A 19865-nucleotide genomic window follows, 5' to 3' on the forward strand; every position below is an offset into this window, starting at 1 on the left:
TTTAATCAAATGGCAAAAAAAAATATTTCGACCCAATAAACAAATATGAAGTTCATTATTATCAAACCAAGTGCAAGGACAGAGAACTCACTTTAATTCAGAGGCACGCTTAAAGCAGTTTGAAAGCAAATTATCCTTCACAATTATTTCTCTGGGTAAAACAGTTCTAACTGTGATTATCCAGCATTTGCCAGCGCTTTTCTTCCCGGACAGACACAGTCATTTGAACTTGAAAATGCCAGAATGCCAAAAGTACCTCCCCAATATGTTGACTAAGGACCGTAATTCCTTTAAATTATGCAACTGGATTCCCACAGCTGGCCCACAGCTTGGCTTAGAGCTCAGCTCAATGCCAATGATCCTGTCTGCTAATATTGTCCTACTTGCAGAGAAGGTAATATATCCAGAAACTTATATTGAAGGTCTGACACTAATTAACAGAGCAAGCAAACGTTGACATGAGTGACAAACGCTGGTTAATAGTTACTGTGAGACCAGCTGGCATTTCTCTGTAGCATTTTGCAGTAATAACCCCCTGTTTATTTCTTAGGGCATTGCTTATAATTTGTTTGTATGCATTTTGTTTCAAGTTAGAAACAAATCAGCACAAAAAAACAACCCGGAACACAGCAGCAAGACCCCCGGTTTTCAGGCAAGTAATCGACAAGAAAGCATGCAGGCAGCATCACTTGGAGGATGCACGGGGGGCTAGAGTATAGGAATTCTTATCCTATATAAAGCTATGTAGACTTGCACAAACAGCCTTTGGCATCTTGTTTCTGGCCTACCTGGACAGTAGCAAAACATGTTTATCAGATCATGCAAGCCCAGAACCTGAACTGCAAGCAGTTAAAAACTGAAGGTCGCTAAGCTGCAGAATTAAAACATGCTTCTATGCTTTAGCTACACAGACAACGATAAAACAAAGCCTCCACAACCACCTGTAATAATATGCCTGTTCAGCTAGCAATTCCAAAGTACTCAGCAACACAAGGTAGACATTTTCTGCAGCTGGTTTTACATGTACATTCCTGCCAAATTGTTGTCTCGTCTCCTCTTACCTTCACATTAGTCCGGAGTGCACAGTAACATGCAAAAAACATTGCAGTAAACAAGGAGCATATGGACCCGTATTCAGCGTCTCTGCTCTGCACAAACGGTACACACACGATCCCGAGCATGTGCTACTAAGGAGCATCCGTTCCCTCTGTCAGTTTGAAAATGCATTGATCTCTGTTTTTCTGACTACAAAAAGACATGTCTTGAAGGCACTGAGTGAGAGCTACATATCTCTTCATCGACTATATATAGAAATATGCCCAGTAATTTCAATTAGCAGAGAATTCAGCATCTGAAACTTGGACCTCAGTTGCTTTTCCTTCCAGCATTTTAAATTCAGGGGGGAAAAAGGAGGGGGGAACTCACCCAGAGGGGAAAGGTGAGGAATTAAAATGTAAGCAGCGAGTTACTTCCATTTCCCCCCAGCTTTGATGTTTTTCTTTTCAATATTTTACAGACGTTATACACGGAAAAATGAAGAAAGGCTTCTCCTCCAATTCTCAAATTTACTGTAGATTCTGCACTGTTTCTGTCTGCTCTTGTTAAAAATGCAGCATCCCTTTTAACAAAGCCAACGTCATCAATCATGACAGATTCAACATGTTCTACTTACAAATACAGTCTCTGATTAAGGACAATGGCTGGCTGGCTTATTAACGTTTCCTCAAATGCAAGTTCAGTTCCCTGTGCTAATCTATTTTTAAATAAAAAGTCCCACCTACTCCTTCACTTTCATTTAATGAAAATGCAGCGACTAGTTCCAAAGATCCTGAATTGCATTGTGCTCCTAGCTCAGACACTGGACATCGTTTTCAAACTGGTTTCTTGCTTGCTGGGATCAGAAACACAGATTAAAATTAAAATGAAAGCAGAAAAATCCCGGAGAAGGCTGTGCCCTCACATTTGTAACTACATATTCTGAATTTAAAATGCTCAAATATCTTCCAGAAGGAGGGAACTCAGAACCTCGCCAGAAGGCAAAGCCTTAATTCACAAGCACAAATATAAGATCAAATCATTTCTTTCACTCCTGTCAACCGCTGGGATGCTACGAATTAACTGATTGTTTACTAGACTGCAGGGGCACAAAGTCAAAGGCTCAACTCTTTGTTTACAGCATCGGGAACCACCGATATTCATCCTGAATTATGAAGCAGTCTTCAGGAATAAAAGCAGAAGACAGCCTCTTTTTTTTTTTTTTTTTTTTTTTTTTTCTCCACTGCAGCAGATATTGTGGGAGGCAAAGAGTGGAAAAGGCTTTACTACCTTCCTCTCCATCAGCACGGAGCAATTTGTGTAGGATAAGCATAACTTCATAGAAATATCTGCAGTGACTTTTAGGATTTCTTTAAATAATGCTTTACGTAAACCCCCTTGGAAATCCGCAGACATGCTGAAGTCCTATCAAAGTCAGTGGGTATCTTTCCGTGGGCAATGAGGTGAAGCAGCTTAAACAGAGAGACGTGCATTTCAAGAAGAAAAAAAAGGGGGGAGGGGAAAAGACGGCAGGGTTTTTTCCAACATCTTCCTAAAGACAAGCTCTCAGAAACTGTCGTCAACTCCAAGTGAACAGCTATTTTTAGCCCGTCATTGTTTGTGCCTTTTTTTAGGAACGAAAAAGGCAGTCGTGTTTAAAGCTAGATATTGCTCTACAATGCATCCTAAGACAGCTACTTAATTTGATCCCCGGCTCCATCTGTCATACAAATTAAGTAATTAGTAATCACAACCTTCTTTGGCACAAGCAATGACTTCCAGAAAAAAGAGAGATGAACCCTGTTCTTAAATCTAATTCCGCGATTTTTCTTAGTAATTGAACTGGGGTCTAGATGCCATAGTTCATAAAGCTGGGGCATCCCAAAGTTATAGATAGTTCAGACTTCGGCTGCAGCAATATACATCAAATGAGCTAAAACATAGTAACATGTTGCTCAGCAAAAGCATGGGAGAATTAATTGATGCATTTTTCTGACACTCTTCAAGTGAATAGAAAGGGAGAGGCATCACGGTTTATTTTGCAGTACAGTACATTAACAATTAAAATTAAGCATCTTAGTCATTGAAAAACTATCACAGAACTTGGGGAATTCTGATCCACCGGAGAAATGCAATTCAAAAAGCAAAGATGAATAGATGCACAGTCCTGAACGGCGAGGCAAGGCTCAGGCAAGCATGTAGCTGCATATGAAAATCAAACTCAAGCCTCCTCTCTGCCAAAGGGAATACACAAGTTTTCAGTCAGCAAAGTCTTTGAAACAACTTTCTTCTTCACGATTCTAAAAAGTTAATGTTTTTGGGTTTAGGCAAACAAACCCAACGTGGGGAAAATAGGAATCTCACTAAAAGAAGGCAGGGCTGCGGAACCATACGGTTCCCAAGCGATCACCTGTATAAAAGACTTTTGAATCCATTGGGGAAAACAGGAAGTGATGCAGTTCCAAAGTCTTCACTCAGAAAAACCTCCCACGACTCCTGAGCGCCTGCGAGGAAACGTTATCTAGGAAATTACAGACCCTGACCCCCACAACACCCTCGGAGTGGAAAGGAAAGACTCCCATCCATGTGGCAGATGCCTCCTATAATAACCGTGGGGCATTTGAGAATTTGCTAGAAAATTGAAACCTCTGTACCAGCCAACAAGGTATTACTTTGACGGCAGACCAACCTAACGCATTTAGCAGGGGCTGCTTCAGGTAACCTACACGAGCAGATCCCTGCAGGGCTTGTTCGCCTCTGCCAAAACGTTTCTTATTGCAGCAGCCTAATTTTGAGAGGCAACATTCTCATCAAGGACACGCAATGTTTTATTACGACTAACAGCTACCCAAAATCACCATATGTTGGTGATAGTTACGGTCTTTGACATGGAGTTGATAACAATGAGTGAGGAAAAGCCTTGCCCGAGTCTGCCAGACATACCAAAAATAGCAGAACATTCAAGCTGCAGCAGGGTAGGTTTAGATTGGACATTAGGAAAAAATTCTTCCCAGAAAGAGTGGTCAGACACTGGAACAGGCTGCCCAGGGAGGTGGTGGAGTCACCATCCCTGGATGTGTTTAAGACTCGTTTATTTGTGGTGTTGGGGGATACAGTGTAGGGGAGAACTTTGTAGAGTGGAGTTGATGGTTGGACTCGATGATCCCAAGGGTCTTTTCCAACCTAAATGATTCTGTGATTCTATGATTCTATTTCCAGTGCTCTGGGCCTCTTTAAACAGGAAACCACAGGGAAGAACCCCAGAGATAATAGAAGTTACTCCATTTAAAAATAAATAAATAAAATAGGTTAAGTATAAAAACAGTAGAGAGACAGTAGTCCAGAAAAGACCCTCTTTAAAAAGACACACCACTTGTGACCTCAATATTCTTAGATGAGGGAAACCACTGGAGCCACTATCTTGAACCGTGAAATTTCATCATTACTTTATTCTCCGGTGACTTCAGAAGGGCAAAAGGGAGCACTCGGAAGGAAACCCTGGTTGTCTGCAGTGGTTCAAAGACAGCAGAGGGAACATGCTGCCCTGGAAGACCTTGATCTCAGGAGGCTCCGAGGGCAGCCTGCTTCAGAGGAGTGAGGGGGGGACAGCCCTTTGCAGCATCCCTCACTGCCATGTAGAAAAGCAATAGGAGCCAGTAGTAGTAGTAGTAGTAGTAATAGTAGTAGTAGTAGAAATAACCTATGGCCATTGTGTCCTGAAGCTGTGGTCAAGCACCTCCACCTTGGAAAACCTTATAGGGAAACAATGAAACCACACCGAAGAGTAATTATTTTCATCCTCAGCAGCCTAACCATTTTCAAGTTGGTTCCCCCCCTCCCCCAGGTATTATCAAAAGGGTGATATTTTAGAGGAGAGTAACAATGACAGCAATAGGCTAACAATGCAGCAAAGAAAGCAACGCTCTCCAGTGTTTGCTCTACTACAGCGCAATGTGCCCCACGTTTGTGGGTAAATATTAAAATTTGCTTTTAAAAGGCTTGCTGCAACGAGATAGATTTTGTGATCACCCTCTGATCATCACAAGGAAAGCAGAGATTATCTAGGGAAAAAAAAAAACAACAATCAATCAAAAAAAAGAGGGGGAAAGGATTGAAGAAGAGGGTGCATTTCTCTCTGGGTAGACAGAGGGAGAAATGACACTCCTGTCCTCCAAAAGAGGGGAGAGTGGATGTCTGCAGGGGGTTGGACGTAGTGGCGGAGGTTTGCAAAGCCATCTGTAGGGTCTGGCCATGCAACTCTTATTAGTATCAACATTGATAATCCACACCACTGACTTTCAGCAGCCAGGGGTGTAATTCTCCCTCTTTTTGCAGTGATGCTGAAGGTGCTGGCTTGCGCAGTCATGGCACTATGGCTACGGTCATGCTCCATCACACCCTGTCTTTGCACACTGCGGTGATACACTCTATATAGCACCCTAGTCCTACATTGGTTAAATGCCTCTGATTTCAGCACATGAACTTTAAACTAGAATGATTTTTACTCCTTTCCCCATTCCTGAGATTTTCTTTTGTCCTGAAAATGTTTTTTTTCCACAGCTACGGGAAGTTTATTCCACTGAAAATATCCATGCCGGGTAGTGGGATATTGCAGGAAGCACTGATGCACGCTGCAGGTCTTGGGTGCTGTGGGGTCTGCAGTTTCTAGGTGGAAAATGTTGACGCCCAAAGAATGGATTGAGTCTACGGGGCATCGGGAAACAACCGCAGAAAGGAGAACGGGGAACAAAAGCCGCAATTGGCAAGAAGGCTTGCTGAGGCTTTCCACTATAGCAAAGTCTAGTAAAACGTAACAGACAGAGGAACTAAATCAGCAGCTTGAGCTCAGCAAATCTTAAAATTTCCAGGAAGAGAAAGGAAAAGGCTGAATAGATTATTTACAGACTCATCTCCAGTATTGTAAACATTTCTCTGGCACCCTGGCATTCTGATGCGAAAGTTGCAGCGTCAGATATTCTTCTTTACTTCCAGGCCAATAAACAGCAAAGACCTTCCCCTGGGCTGATTTAACTTAAGCCACGTGTTTTCATGAAAGCATAGGTTACTTCCACTGTTACACAGTGTTCCGGAAAACTTTGTTCCCTTTTTCCTGCACAATTGTGTTAATATAATTGTCTGATTTTTGACCATTTAATTTACTTTTGACCAAGTAATTTACTTAGAACTCATTCCTTCTCAATACATATTTTATGAACCGAGCCATTGTTACTATTTCAAAAAAAGCCATAAAACCATTTGTAATAAGCAAATTTAAAGAAACTATATGGCCAAATAATGATAAAAAAAGTAAGTAAACAATGGCCTGATCCTGTGAGACTTCTCTATGACTGTGAATCTCTGAGGAAAGGCCTCCTCATTGCTCCCCATGAACCTACAACAGAATACACAAAACAAGGAACAGAGGCCCAGAAAGAAGGAATTAGATTAAGCTTCACAAAGCATCTTGAGTTACTCCAAGCCCCATTTTAATTCTGCTGTACCTGTAACCTGTGGATCAAGTTTATTTTATGCCTCATCCTATACAACCGATTGAGAAGACATGACTCCATTATAGCCTTCATTGACCCGGGCTTGTGGATTAAACTGTGAAGACTTTTTCAGCTCTGAAGATCCCTAGTGGCATTTCCTGAATTTCACTCAAATTGATGACTAACATGTCTCCACAATGTGCGTTTCATTTTGTGACTATGAGAAGATGACTGCCTTTCTTCTTGACCTGCAGTCTCATGATGTCATAACACCTTTGAAAAGGTATTTTCATCCACAGCCAAGCTAAAGGCCAGGGCAACCTGGAATCCCAGCAGATTATTCAGTCTGTCTTCCTTGCCCAGGGAAGATTAACCATACATAGAGTCTTGGCAAAAGTTTGTCTAACATGTCCTTCAAAATCTCTCATAAAGGGAATACAATCTTTTTCTTTAGATAGTCCTTTTTTCTCACTATGGAAATGTTTCTGTGGCAATCAAGAAGATGATCAATAGGAAGATACCATCTTTTATCCAAATGAGATTAATTTAACAAAACCGCTCTTTTTGGATTTTTTTTTTTTTTTTTAATTTTCCAGTGATGACTAAATTAGCAGAAAAGATGTGAAGCCCTAAACTCTATAGTTTTGAAGTGCCAGAAGAGCAAATGTATGCTGAAGCTTGCCATCTGTGCATGGTCCTTTTTATACTTTCACCTTTGTTGGGTAAGGTTGTCACCTTGATAGCAGTGCATGTAGAGAGATTCCCATTTATTCTGTATTGGTTATATGTACACACAAATTCAAACGTATTCAGAGATATGCTTGTATGCAAAGTGCATGTTTGTGAGACGGAATACCAAGAGCAAAATAAGAAAGGGAGTATCTTCACTGTTGTTCCCCATAGAAATTAAGATACAAGGTGGTTGGGCCTTTCTGATATACACTGCCCGTGACTCAGCCCAGATGGATGTAGAGCTCAAGACAAGGTAAAAAGCCTAGACCGCAAAAAGCATAGACCATTAAAAGCCTATACTTGTTTTCCCCTCAAAAAAATCATTTACCATGATTGTTTGAAAAACTTGGGGAAAATGAAACAGGGAAAACGATGTCTATCTTGTCATGATTTGCCATCACTCCCCAATTATGAATTAACATTTTACTTTTATAATTTATGAACTATAATTTATGAACTAAGCTAATTCATTTAAGCATAAAATCCACATTGCCATGGTAACAGCATGAATGAAGAAGGAATGAACTTCCAAAGTTCAACTGCATTTATTACAGTACTTAAAAATAAACCTCCAGCAATTTTCAACCAGGAAACTACTGTAGTCTTTTTGTATGAAAAAGAAAAAAAAAATTATTAAAATTAACGCTCTTATTGTAAATTTGTATAAGAACAACTCAATTTTGTATTGCACTTGATAAAGACCTGTATGTGTCAAAACACCTAGGATTTTATTTTTTGTACTGTGATTTCAGTCAAGAAAACTATTTAAAGGGAATCTATTGTTAGGTTGAGAAATATGATATAAAACTGTGCAGCAGTGGAAGTAACCTGTGTTTTCATGAAAACATAGGTTTAGGATTCTTCTTGCTGTAGCCAGTATTTTCATTAAACAAGCAAAGTGTTAGGTTTTACAATAGAGTAAAATGATGGATATTCATTAGCCATTCTCTAACTATTCCTCTTCATTCAATTGATAGCAGTTATTAGGTAAGCATGTTAACAAACTGCAGCTAGAAATGCGATCAAGGAGACAAATACCTTGTTTTGAAAATATATTTAAATTTAGCCAGTCCTTGAAAAGTTATTTCAAACCTGCAGAGCGTTTGAAAACAAAGGATAATTAACGAGCGAAACAATTTACAAGGGAACTGGTATATTTTCTGTTTTAATGATTTCAAATCAATAGTCAAGATACTTCTAGAAGCCTTATGAGTCAAAAGTAAATTATTTGTCTCAACAAAGAATAAATAGATAATCTAATTATTCTAATAATGTAATAAATCTATTTTCTTACTTTAAAAAAGAGAAGACTATTCAAAATAGGTATATTACAAAATGAAGGAGGAAAAAAATCTCTTAGAGGGGAGTATTCTCTTTGAAATACAGACAAATTAACTAAAATAATGTACTCCTACAGATATAAACACGTGATCCCCTTGTAATCAGAGGTTTCAAAATAGAATTTGGTAATTTGTCTATAGAATCTAAGAAAAGTGTGCTCAAATCGGGCATCCATATTACTTATGTATAACTATACACACAATGTTACAAAAATCCTTGTCAGCAACCCATCTCTGTGAGAGTCGGTGATGCATGCTATATCTGTATCTCTTCTGGGACCTGTAGCTCCCAACATTTGAAGACACCTGGCCAACCCAGATACTTTTTCCTCTAGTTGTATCCTAATCATAAAAATAATCCCCGGACTAAAACTTTAAAAATTTATCCTAGTAGGAATAATAAAGTCAGCAAAACCTCCCACAACTGATTGAGACTTTTCCTGTAGAGTTTTACCAATGATTTCATTCCGTACTTCAGCTCCTCTTTTAGCCATCAAGTTAAAATATTTTTGGCTGTATTTCAGCTGTATTATTTTCAGCTGTACATATACAAGTCCATGGGAATCGATGAGATGCATCCCACAGTTTTGAGAGAACTGGCAGATGTATTTGATAAGTCATTCTCCGTTATATTTGAAAGTCATGGCAGTCAGGCAAAGTCCCCAGTGACTGGAAAAAGGGAAATATCACACTCATTTTTTTAAAAGAGTAAAAAGCAGGACTGTGGAAACTACCAACTAGTCAGCCCCACCTCTGTGCCTGGTAAGATCATGGAACAGATCCTCCTGGAAACTATGTCAAGGCATATGAATGGTAAGGAGGTGTTTAGAGACAGCTAACATGGTTTCACAACAGGCAAATCATCCCTAAATAATCTGCTGGCTTTCTACAATGAAGTGATGGAGTGACTGTGTTGCTGAATAAGGGAAGAGCAACTGATGTCATCTACCTTCACTTCTGTCAGGCCTTTGACATGGTCCCACGCAACACCTTTGTCTCTAAATCGGAGAAATACGGATTTGATGGATGGGCTAGTCAATGGATAAGGAACTGGCTGGATGGCCGCATACAAAGAGTTGCAGTCAATGGCTCAGTGTCCAAGTGGAGATCAGTATCAAGTGGTGTCCCTAAGGGGTCCATACTGGAACCAGTACTGTTCAGTATCTTTACTAATAACATAGACAGCGGGATTGAGTGCACCCTCAGAAAGTTTGCAGAGCGGCGCAAGCTGAGTTGTGCAGTTGGGAGGCTAAAAGGAAGGGATGCCATGCAAAGCGACCTTGACAGGTTTGAGGAGTGGGCCAATGTGAATCTCATGAAGTTCAACACCAAGTGCAAGACCCTGCACCTGGATTAGGGCAATACAGTCTCGGGGATGAATGGATTGAGAGAAACCCTGCAGAGAAGGACTTGGGGATACTGGTGGATAAAAAATTGGACATGAGGCACAAATGTGCACTTGCAGACCAGAAAGACGATTGTATCCTGGGATGCATCAAAAGCAGCATGGCCAGCAGGGCAAGGGAAGTGAGTCTGCCCCTCTACTCCACTCTGGTGAGACCGCACCTGGAGTACTGCGTCCAGCTCTTGGGGCCCCTGGCACAAACCAGACGTGGACCTCTTAGAGCCGGTCCAGCGGAGGACCACAAAGATGATCAGAGGTCTGGAGCACCTCTCCTATGAAGAAAGGCAGAGAGAGTTGGGGTTGTTGAGCCTGGAGAAGAGAAGGCTCCAGGGACATATTATTGTGGCCTTTCAATACTTAAAGGGGGATCATAAGAAATAAGGAGAGAGAGTTTTTACCAGGGTCTGTAGTGATAGGACAAGGGGCTATGGCTTTAAACTGAAAGAGGGTAGATTTGGAATGGACATAAGAAAGAAATGTTTTTCAATGAGGATGGTGAGACACTGGAACAGGTTGCCCAGAGAAGCTGTGGATGCCCCATCATTGGACATGTTCAAGGTCAGGTTGGATAGAGCTTTGAGCAACCTCATCTAGTGGAAGATGTCCCTGTCTAAGGCAGGAAGGTTGGACTAGAAGATCTTTAAAGGTCTTTTCCAACATAAGCCATTCTATGATTGCCCTTCCACTAGCACCTCTAGAGCTTTTTCCTATTTTTAAAATACAAATTAATTGCAGAAAATTCCCAGGGTGTGTATTTTTCTCAGAAACAGCACTGTTACTTACGTCTTTCCCTTATCCTTTCTGTATGCTATCTCATTGATGGTTGTTATTAATTGCCCTGTTGAAGCAGGGCATCCAGGAAACTGACTGACTTGAGAAAAGGTTTTTATCTTTCGGGACCTTCTGCCACTTACAAACTGATACCACGCTGCTGTTGCTGATGTCTTACAGCAAGCATGGTGCAATTTTACTCATCTCCACTAGGTACTCAGAATGAGTTTTAAAACTGAGGAACCACTGAAAATGGGGAAATGTATACACACACACATATATATGCATACATATATACATACATGTAAATATGTATATAGCAATAAACTCCTTAGAACCATTAAGAGGTTAATTTTCATATACGTATTACTACAATGAGACGAGCACTGCTTGCACTCGTTTCCTCCCCACTTTCTGCACCATCCCTCTATGCTTCCCACACACCAATTGAAATATTATTTCTAAATTACTAAAATAAGGGGAATGATACCTTATTTCAAACAGGATTCCTAAAACAAAAGTAAAACAAAAGAAATTCTACATCCTCTAAGTCATGCCCAGCTAATCAGACAACACAGTTTTGAATCTACTGTTGCTTTTGAGAATTTCACCTAGTGTTCCTGAAAATTGCCTACCGCAGCAGTTAGACCTCATCTCTTTAGGATCTGCAATTAATGGGACCGTGAAATAAAAGATAATTTTTAAATTTTGCACTGTGTATTGATGCCCGACGTGTACTGACTGAACCGCTGTTGTCACCGTTTTGCTGTTCTAAGTTCAAGGAAATACCTCAAATGTTGTGCACAAAGCATGATTCCTTCTTTCTGGACAGCAGACTCTTTTCAGTGACTTGAACTGTGGAGAATTTGGCACACAAAGCCAAAATTTGAAAATGTCGTAAAGAGGTTTTTCATTTTAACCCATTGGGATGTTTTCTTTCCACAAAGAAAAAATGGCGACTATATGAACAATAAAATATAGAATCTCAACATGCAATACTAATTTAATATTATAAAGCAAATGTAAATGACAGCCCCAAAGAGAGGATTTCAATATTATCAAAATTAGTCTGGAGAGTTGAAATGACTCACTTCAACTTTTTATCACTGAAAATTTTATCTCAACCTCCAAATATTTTCAACAAGCTACATCTGAATAGAAATTTTTTACACTGATAGTATCTAAGCTATTCTATTATTTCCCAGCAGTTAAAGAACGTTTTTTCACTCATATTATTTAACCAATTCTATTATTTTCACGCAGTTAGAGGTTTCCTTTTGAAATACCATGCCTTGCACATTTCTTCAACAGATGTCCTCTTCTCACTTCAATATTCCCTTGAGTCACATGCAGTGAAGATCAGATAAATTCAGAGAATGTCTTCAGTTGAAATATCTTATAAAATGCAAATTACTGCTATAATCTGATGATATTTCACAAGCTAACTGACTTTAGCACTGCTTTCTCCGTAACCGTTTATAAAAACTAAAAATGCCTGGCAATCTCTCTGGCTGTGGGGCTGTCTATAAACATTTTGTTATTACATCTATATGCAAAATTATTCTCAGTGTAGTACATAGGGTCAATATCTCTTTTGCATGGAGGACAAGACTGAATGAGACATGCATGCTGACAGCAGAATATCAATTGACTAGAGCCGTATTCATCTGAGAGGAAAATTTTCTGTTCTCTTAATCCTTTATTTAAATAGTTTTAGAAATAGCACTCCCCTTGACCCAAAGAAGTTATAGCATGCCCTATTTCACACATTAACCAAAAACAACACCAAATCTCTTAGGAAAACAAAGGCAGAGACTACTGTCAATCATAATACAAGTAGCCTTTTAATTCCAACAGGGTCATAAAGATCTACAGTCCTACAAAATACGAGAATCTGGCCCAAAGAATATATAAAATCAGAGTAAAATATGATATACACTGAGTGAAAAATCTACCTTTACTAAAGCCAATACTAAAAAAAACATCTTATTCATTTCAAAGGATTTTATTATGTTCTTTAAGGTGTACAATAAATGTTAATGCACACACCATGATAGTGAGTTTGTACGTAAACCTCAGTTATAAAGAGTTGGGGCTCCCTGCTATCCTTTTGGCAGATTATCAGCTCTACTTTAGTTGTTCTGCAAAAGCAGAATAATACAGTCTGAGAGTGTCTCTTTCTATCCCCTGCTCATCACCACATTCAAAGTGGAATCCACGTATTGACATATGCTTTAAGAGTGGTTTCTGAATATTTGTCCAGTCAAATGACTGGCACATTGGCTATAGTGTAAATGCATGCATTCATTATGCAATTATCAGACGGTATTCCGAACACAAGAACACTGTCATCTGGACAATTCCATGTGAGCTCACAGTTCTTGGGTACCTTTGATCCAAGTGTGGTTTCCTGATTATGTTCCTACATGGAGTTTACTCCCATAAACACTGCAAAAATGATGGTAAGTATAAAAACTAGTAGTGATTGCTCAGTTTGGTCCTGATCTAGATGATAGAAATATTGTGTCGGTCTCCAGTGGAGATACATTTGAAGGGCAGGTGGGCAGGAGATATTCCAGCTTATGTCTATCAATCAGAATCGAGGAAAGGCCACTAAGAGTTGTTTGCTACTGACGCAGCAAGACAAGTCAAACTGGACTATAAAAAGATTCTTCTCTTATCACAAGAGAGGAGGATAGGAGGATCTGTTGTGAGAGGTGACTCATGTCTAGAAAATAGAAGAATGGGTTGGGGTTAGTCTTTTGTGAGCTGGAGAGATGCAATACAGTTGTTGATTATTTTTTTTTTTTTAATCTGACTCTGAAGAGAGAAAAATAAGTGAAATAAATAAACAAAAGAAACATACACGATAGGAAGGGCTTTTTTCCATCCTTCACCGAATCAACACAGCAATGTAGCTCATCTCCCCACCTTTGATGACTCTTGGTCCTTCACAAAACCTGTGATGTAATAAGGTAATGATAATTAAATTTCATGGCTGACAGAGGGTGTGTTTATCCTCTGTAATGATAAGAATCTGTCTGAATACTTGTTGAGAAATCTGCTTATTATTGGATGCTGCTGCTGTAGACAACACTCTTGAAAAACGAGCCAAACCACAAAATACTCTAAATGGGCAGATGATTGCTGCCTGCTGATTTCGGTGGAGTTCTGTCCAGGAAGTCAGGCTAGATGATAGCCCAGGCCTTCTGGCCCAAATCCAGATGTGTCTCTTTGCTAATCCACACAAACAAATGCACAAGACTGGAACAATCTGGAAAAGCTTGAAACTCCCCAGTTGTTACTGCCTGTAACAGAAAGTTGTCATTTCATACTTTGGCTTTGCGTTGTTCTCTGCTTCTTGCCCTATGTTTTCTATAAATAGTGGAATTTCATGCCAATTTAAAAGATGGATTTTTGCAAGAGATGCAGAAATTCCGAAGCTATAACTGAAGCTGTTAAAACTCAAAATTAAGCTTTGCATTGCTCAGAAATGTTGGCCACCTGCTATAATTAAAACTTTTAAAAATTTCTCAGTACTTCTGATACATTAGTTTTCTCTGTCATTTGACAGCCCTCTGCACTGAAATAGCTTGTTGAATATTTTAGAATCAACATTACAGTACCACCACTTCAGTGAAAGGATTATAATTAATTTTTCACAACTGCATAATTTCAGGGCATTGTGAAATACAACTTCAGTGGGTTTCTTTAAGCGGCAGTGTCCCAGTGTCATATTGAACAGTTGTGTCTATGGCAACATGTTCCTATTATCATGGATCTCATATATCTACCATCATCTCTGAATGGGTTTTTTTAGATAATTAACATAGAATTCAATGCTAATTGTTCAAATCAGAATGAAAACTGAAGTTCGTGCATAAAGTACCTTCTGCCTATATATTGCCCTATGCAGCTTGAATAGGTAAAAATTTTTTGCACTAATAGAACGGGGAAACATTTGAGACCAAAACAGATCACAATTTACTTTTCATTTCCCAGCTTCTGCTACTACAAGGGAGACCTGTTTATTCATTATTTCATTATTGCATAGCAAATAATGTAAAACAGAATGTTATTTCTCTATACTAGAAGACAAACTGGTAGCAGACAAAGCCTGGATTGAGAGTCAGGGCGCTCAGGTCCTCTCTTTCAGCTTACCAGGAATGGTAAACAGGGTTACCCCTCAGTTTACTCATCTGCAAAATGGTGTTTGTGGTATCATTCCCAGTAATCACTCTCAAAATGTCAATGTTCTTATCACATCTCCCAGTCCCTGCTGCTCTGCAACTGCACTGCAACTGCATCTTACCTTTCAGTAAGGACACGCTTCAGTCTGCAAAGCTTTGGATGACAAATATAAGTAATAGCGGTTAATATTTTCAAGTAATTTTTAGAGACTGATTTGAAATATTTGATTTCCGTAATCTGAGCAAACACATCTCCATGCTCATTGAATCTTTGTGCTCTACCACCTACGGTGTGCAGCTTTGTGCTTTACCACCTACAGCATTTCCCAAAGTATTTTTCCCTATGTGAATGTATTTATTTGTACCTTCCTCTATCAAGCAGCATGCTTTATTTCAAGAATGGAACTTGATCTTTCTCACAACCCTCCCAGCACATATTGAAGACACCCCTGGGTTCGCACCCCATATTTCCAGGAAAAAAAAAAATAAAAATTGATCAAGTATTTAGCACTGCTATATTCTTAGTAAAATACCAAAATCAATTAGATGTCATTTATTAATATTTGTCTCAGCTTTCCACTAGAATGCACCATCAGCACACTCATATCTCTGTTCAAATAACCTCTAAATTATTGTGTTAATGTTTTACTGGTACGTGGGTTTACATTCCACTGAGCCATAGTCGCCAAAGGTCGCTGTGCCAACGGTAGCTATGCAGCACCCAGAGCAGCAGATGTCTTCATCTTGCCTGTAAGAACAATCTTTCACTGCTCTGCTCCTACAATCTCCACACAAAACAAGTTCAAAGTGAGGGTATGAGAGGGGAAAGAAGTTTATGCCCTCTAGCCAAATTTTCTGAAGAAGCCTCTGAAAGTTTTATGCTTGAAACAGAATTCAGAGCTATGTAGGAAACATGTCAGAAGGTCCAGCTGCAGAAATAGGACACAGAGAAAACTAGTAAAGGAATATTCTCTAATTCCAAGAAAAAGAGAAACCGCATATGAAGAGTCCTAGTGGAGCAGTAGGTGCCCACTGCCTTTTGCACATCAGGAGTTCACTGTTTTGGGCTATAACTTGTGGCTTTTAAGACTTAGTTTAGCTCCCTACTTTGCCATAGGCACACAGCAGTGTGATAAAGGGCAAGATGTTTAACCTACAAGGTCTCAGGTTCTTATATATGAATATTATATGTAGGATTATCAGATGCTACCAAAACAACCACAATAAAAGCAATATTAAATCAAATTTACCTAATCCCAACTCATGTGACACAGCCTGACATCTAAAACCCATCTAAAGCCTCAAAGAGCCACCTAGTCTGCTAGTTCTGCAGGTGCTCCAGAGCTGCTAAAGCCTTTAGATGCCCAAATTAATTTGTATCTCCTGATTTAGACTGGGAGTTGTCTTCATCTTTAAATTAACACATACTCGAAGCATGTATTCTGATAAATTGGTAACGCCCAACCTAAAACCCTATTGCAACTCACCTTTGGGGAGACACACACTCAAACCCTGACTAAATCCTTCCTTGGCCTCTGTCTAATCATCTCGAAGAAGCATAACATCTAGATGAAGTCAGGACTACCACTAGCATCACAGGAGTGAAGCAGCAGCAAAAACAATGCCCTCTTTTCACCCGAGATCCTTGTGTTTGGCTCACTTACTTGGGACCACTGAGGTCACTCACTGTCATTTTCAGAGGAGGGCTAGATGTCGAGATGCTGAGTGCGGACAGACTTTTCCTCTTGGTTCCCCGTTACTCACAATGGAAAAGGCAGAGACCTAAGTTAAGCAGATCATAAAGGTCTCTGAAGTCTCCCGAGTTCCCTCTCCCTACGGAGAGTGACAAGTGCCTGAGCCAGGTAGGTTGTCCTCTGCATGTCCTGAGAGGCCTACCTTGTTCTTGTCAGATATTTAGCTATGGTAGGCAGAATTATCGTCCCCTCTGCTTTCAGGTAGTTGCCTAAAATTTTACTGAGAGTGTGCCCAAATTAAGCAGTGGAATTAGGCTTAATACGACTGATGGAACCACACTAGGAAGCACTGCTTTATTGCTGTATTTATTGATATGGCACAAGTCACACACAACTGTATCATTAAGTCCACAGACTGCAATCCAAATAATGTTTTTAGTTAATAAAATAAAAGTTCAATCAACTAACACACACCCCCCCCCGCCCCCCATACAAATAGACCATTCTACTTTGCATATAAATCCACCCATTTGGTGTATGACTCCAAAGGAAAAAGGCTCCTTAAGTGTGCAGGGAAGGTTAATCAAAACCGCATCCCATCTCTACCCATGCTCCCTGGAAATGTGATTCATCCCCTTGCTTTCCTCCCAGATAGTTACAAGAATGGATGGAGGATTTCAGGAACTCCTTTCCACCAGTAACACAAAAGCTGAGTCACCTCTTGATATTCAGTCCATAGCCTGAAATAGCCTAACCTTGAGAGGAAATAGCCAAGATTTATAGATACAGAAGGTGAAAAGAAAAGACCAGAAAAGAAATGAAACTGTGTATGGGAAAGCCTGAAACCTGATAACCAACGCTGTGATGAACTGCCAGAGCACAGAACTCAGCAGCTGGCTAACAAAGAGTGGAGAGCCATGAAGGACGCAGTCTTGAAAGGCAGGAATGTTAATGGGCACCCCTGCATCAGGCTTGACTAGAGGGATGTTAAACGCTAAATTTAAACCTAAGCAGTGACCAGAGACCATATGCAAGGATAGTCATTTGGGAACATTTTCAGCCTGTCATTCTCTCTTTAAAAGCCAAGACAGAAAAGACTCTCCATGCATCGGAAAAGGCTGAAATAGTCACCAGTAAATTCGGGAACCCAATGGCTGCTAGGTGAAAAAAGTCATTTTCACAAAGGGTATTCAGACTCGTCTTCTCCAACAGCTGCAGGCATCTCTTATCTCCCGGAAGGCAGAAGTGTTCAAATCCCTTTAGTAAAACAACATCCAACTGAATGTCTAGGGACTGGTCATTATGTAGATGTCCCACCTGGGACCTATACTAATTTAGGATATGTACATACCCTTCCAACACTAGCTGTGTGCTTTGTCCCATCTACTTTTTATTGCATTTCAAAAGCAGAAAAAGCATCATCGTTCATCTTAGTGCTGAATAATCTTTCATGTAATCTTTTTTTTCCTGGAACTGCGAGTCTTTTAAGATAATGTGCGTATTGTCTGAAATTAATGTATGCACAGCAGTTTTTCAATGCTGTTTAACAGTATTACTCTGGCTCATGTCACCTAAATGTGTTTCAGTAGATTTCAGGCCAGATTTCTGCAATGTAATCTCCTTAGTACTGCTCATGGCAAGTATCTGGAAACTTCAGTAGATGTGCAGTATGACAGCCCAGTGTCTTCCAGTGCTTAAAAAAGACAACAGGAATCAAAACAAGGAATAAAATCATTTTCCTGGGTCACACAACTAGCCCTAGGCTCTAAATTTTCAGTTATGACTTCAAAGTACTCAATGGTATTGCCTGGGAGCTACTTGCCAGTGAAATCATATATGCTGGTGGTAGCTGAGAACACCAAGTGTTTGTAAATGCACTGTTTCAGCGAGCTCCTCGTACAGGCCCCCTGCTTTCAGGCACCTTGTTTCGCAGGTTTTCAGAGATTGTGCCCAATATAAGAGGGAAGGGAAGTGAAAAGGTGCCTTTACAACATCTTTGTGACTGGCTGAATTTATCAATGTCTCTAGGCAGGATGGGGCTGGACATTACAAGAACATACTGGCTACTGTGATATGGCAGCCAATGGTCTCGATATGTTAGGATTTACAAGGCTGGGCTCAACAAACAACAATGCAGCTGAAAGAGGGGACGGTATCACTCCAGGCACTGTAACCCCCATCCCAAGTAGCCTTCGGACGCCATTCAGTGTAACTACCCTGCCACTTCTCTGTGAGGCAAGGGAACATGTAGCTTCCATGCCTACCACCTTGTGAGGCACGAGAAACTTCATCCTGGACTACTCTTGTCATAAACTGTCTCCTGTGGATGCATTAGCAACAATTCCCAGAGGCCAGGCTTGATCGTTCCCAGAAAAAGCCACATACCTGACAATAGCTCCCAGCTAGAGTTGCACTAGATGTAGAAATTAATGAATAAATAAGAAATACAAAATAATAAAACCAAATAATATATAAAAATTAAATCATCAAGCTAGAAAGAGACAGCAAATGGTAACGCGAAGATTATAAATAGATCATTTCAATTTCAAAAGCTAACATGATGGTAACGCCAACGATTATAGTTTTGATTTAAGCACACACGGAACTACCAGGTCAGCTTACAGAATCAACTGACCTCTCAAGCATTAAGCTAGATATGTATTAATGTATTTCTTCATGTCATGAGCAATAGAAAGAACAGTTTTGACCCAGGTGAGCTATATAACACATTTTTTGGAAACAATATCCACTGGTCTGCTGTAAGATAACTGTGGTGGTTCTTAAACTGCCTGGGAAAGGAAATCCACATGGTGAATTTATCCATAATGAAAGTACAAGGCAAGTCTTGCCTCGGACAGGGAAGAAGTAAAGAAATCTGTTTCTGTGGTTCGATGTCAAATCACTGCAGCAAGATATAAATACCACAGTGGCTTGGTTTTTCTCCAACCCTTAACATACCTTCCTCTGTTTATCCTTGTCTCTTTCTTTGGCTATGTATTCCCAGAGGCAAGGGAAACTAATGGCTTGCTTAAACTTCAGTTTGATAAGACTGACATTTTCTTCTCACATTCCCAGAAAGGACAGGGAAGACATTATAAGGGATACCTTATAGTGGTCTTCCAGTATCTGAAGAGGGCCTACAAGAAAGCTGGAGGGGGGATTTTTACAAGGCCATGTAGTGGTAGGATGAAGGGTAATAGCTTCAAACT

At 39.9% G+C, this 19865-nt stretch overlaps 1 protein-coding gene across 12 annotated transcripts in view; it reads right to left on the minus strand.

Moving 5' to 3' along the window:
• The window catches only part of DLG2 (discs large MAGUK scaffold protein 2), a 1060606-nt gene that overhangs the window by 776998 nt on the left and 263743 nt on the right, over nucleotides 1-19865 (minus strand). Inside the window, exon 1 of one of the 12 annotated variants that reach the window (XM_063325959.1) lies at nucleotides 1062-1571. The exons of the other annotated variants lie outside the window; for them this stretch is intronic. Coding sequence (XP_063182029.1) covers nucleotides 1062-1181 — 120 coding nt within the window. The 5' untranslated portion in view covers nucleotides 1182-1571. Of the gene's footprint in view, nucleotides 1-1061; nucleotides 1572-19865 lie in introns of those variants that run through there. 12 annotated transcript variants of the gene reach the window in all.

The sequence above is a fragment of the Chroicocephalus ridibundus genome, chromosome 1 (genome assembly GCF_963924245.1).
Source record: "Chroicocephalus ridibundus chromosome 1, bChrRid1.1, whole genome shotgun sequence".
In the NCBI taxonomy this organism is placed as follows: domain Eukaryota; kingdom Metazoa; phylum Chordata; class Aves; order Charadriiformes; family Laridae; genus Chroicocephalus; species Chroicocephalus ridibundus.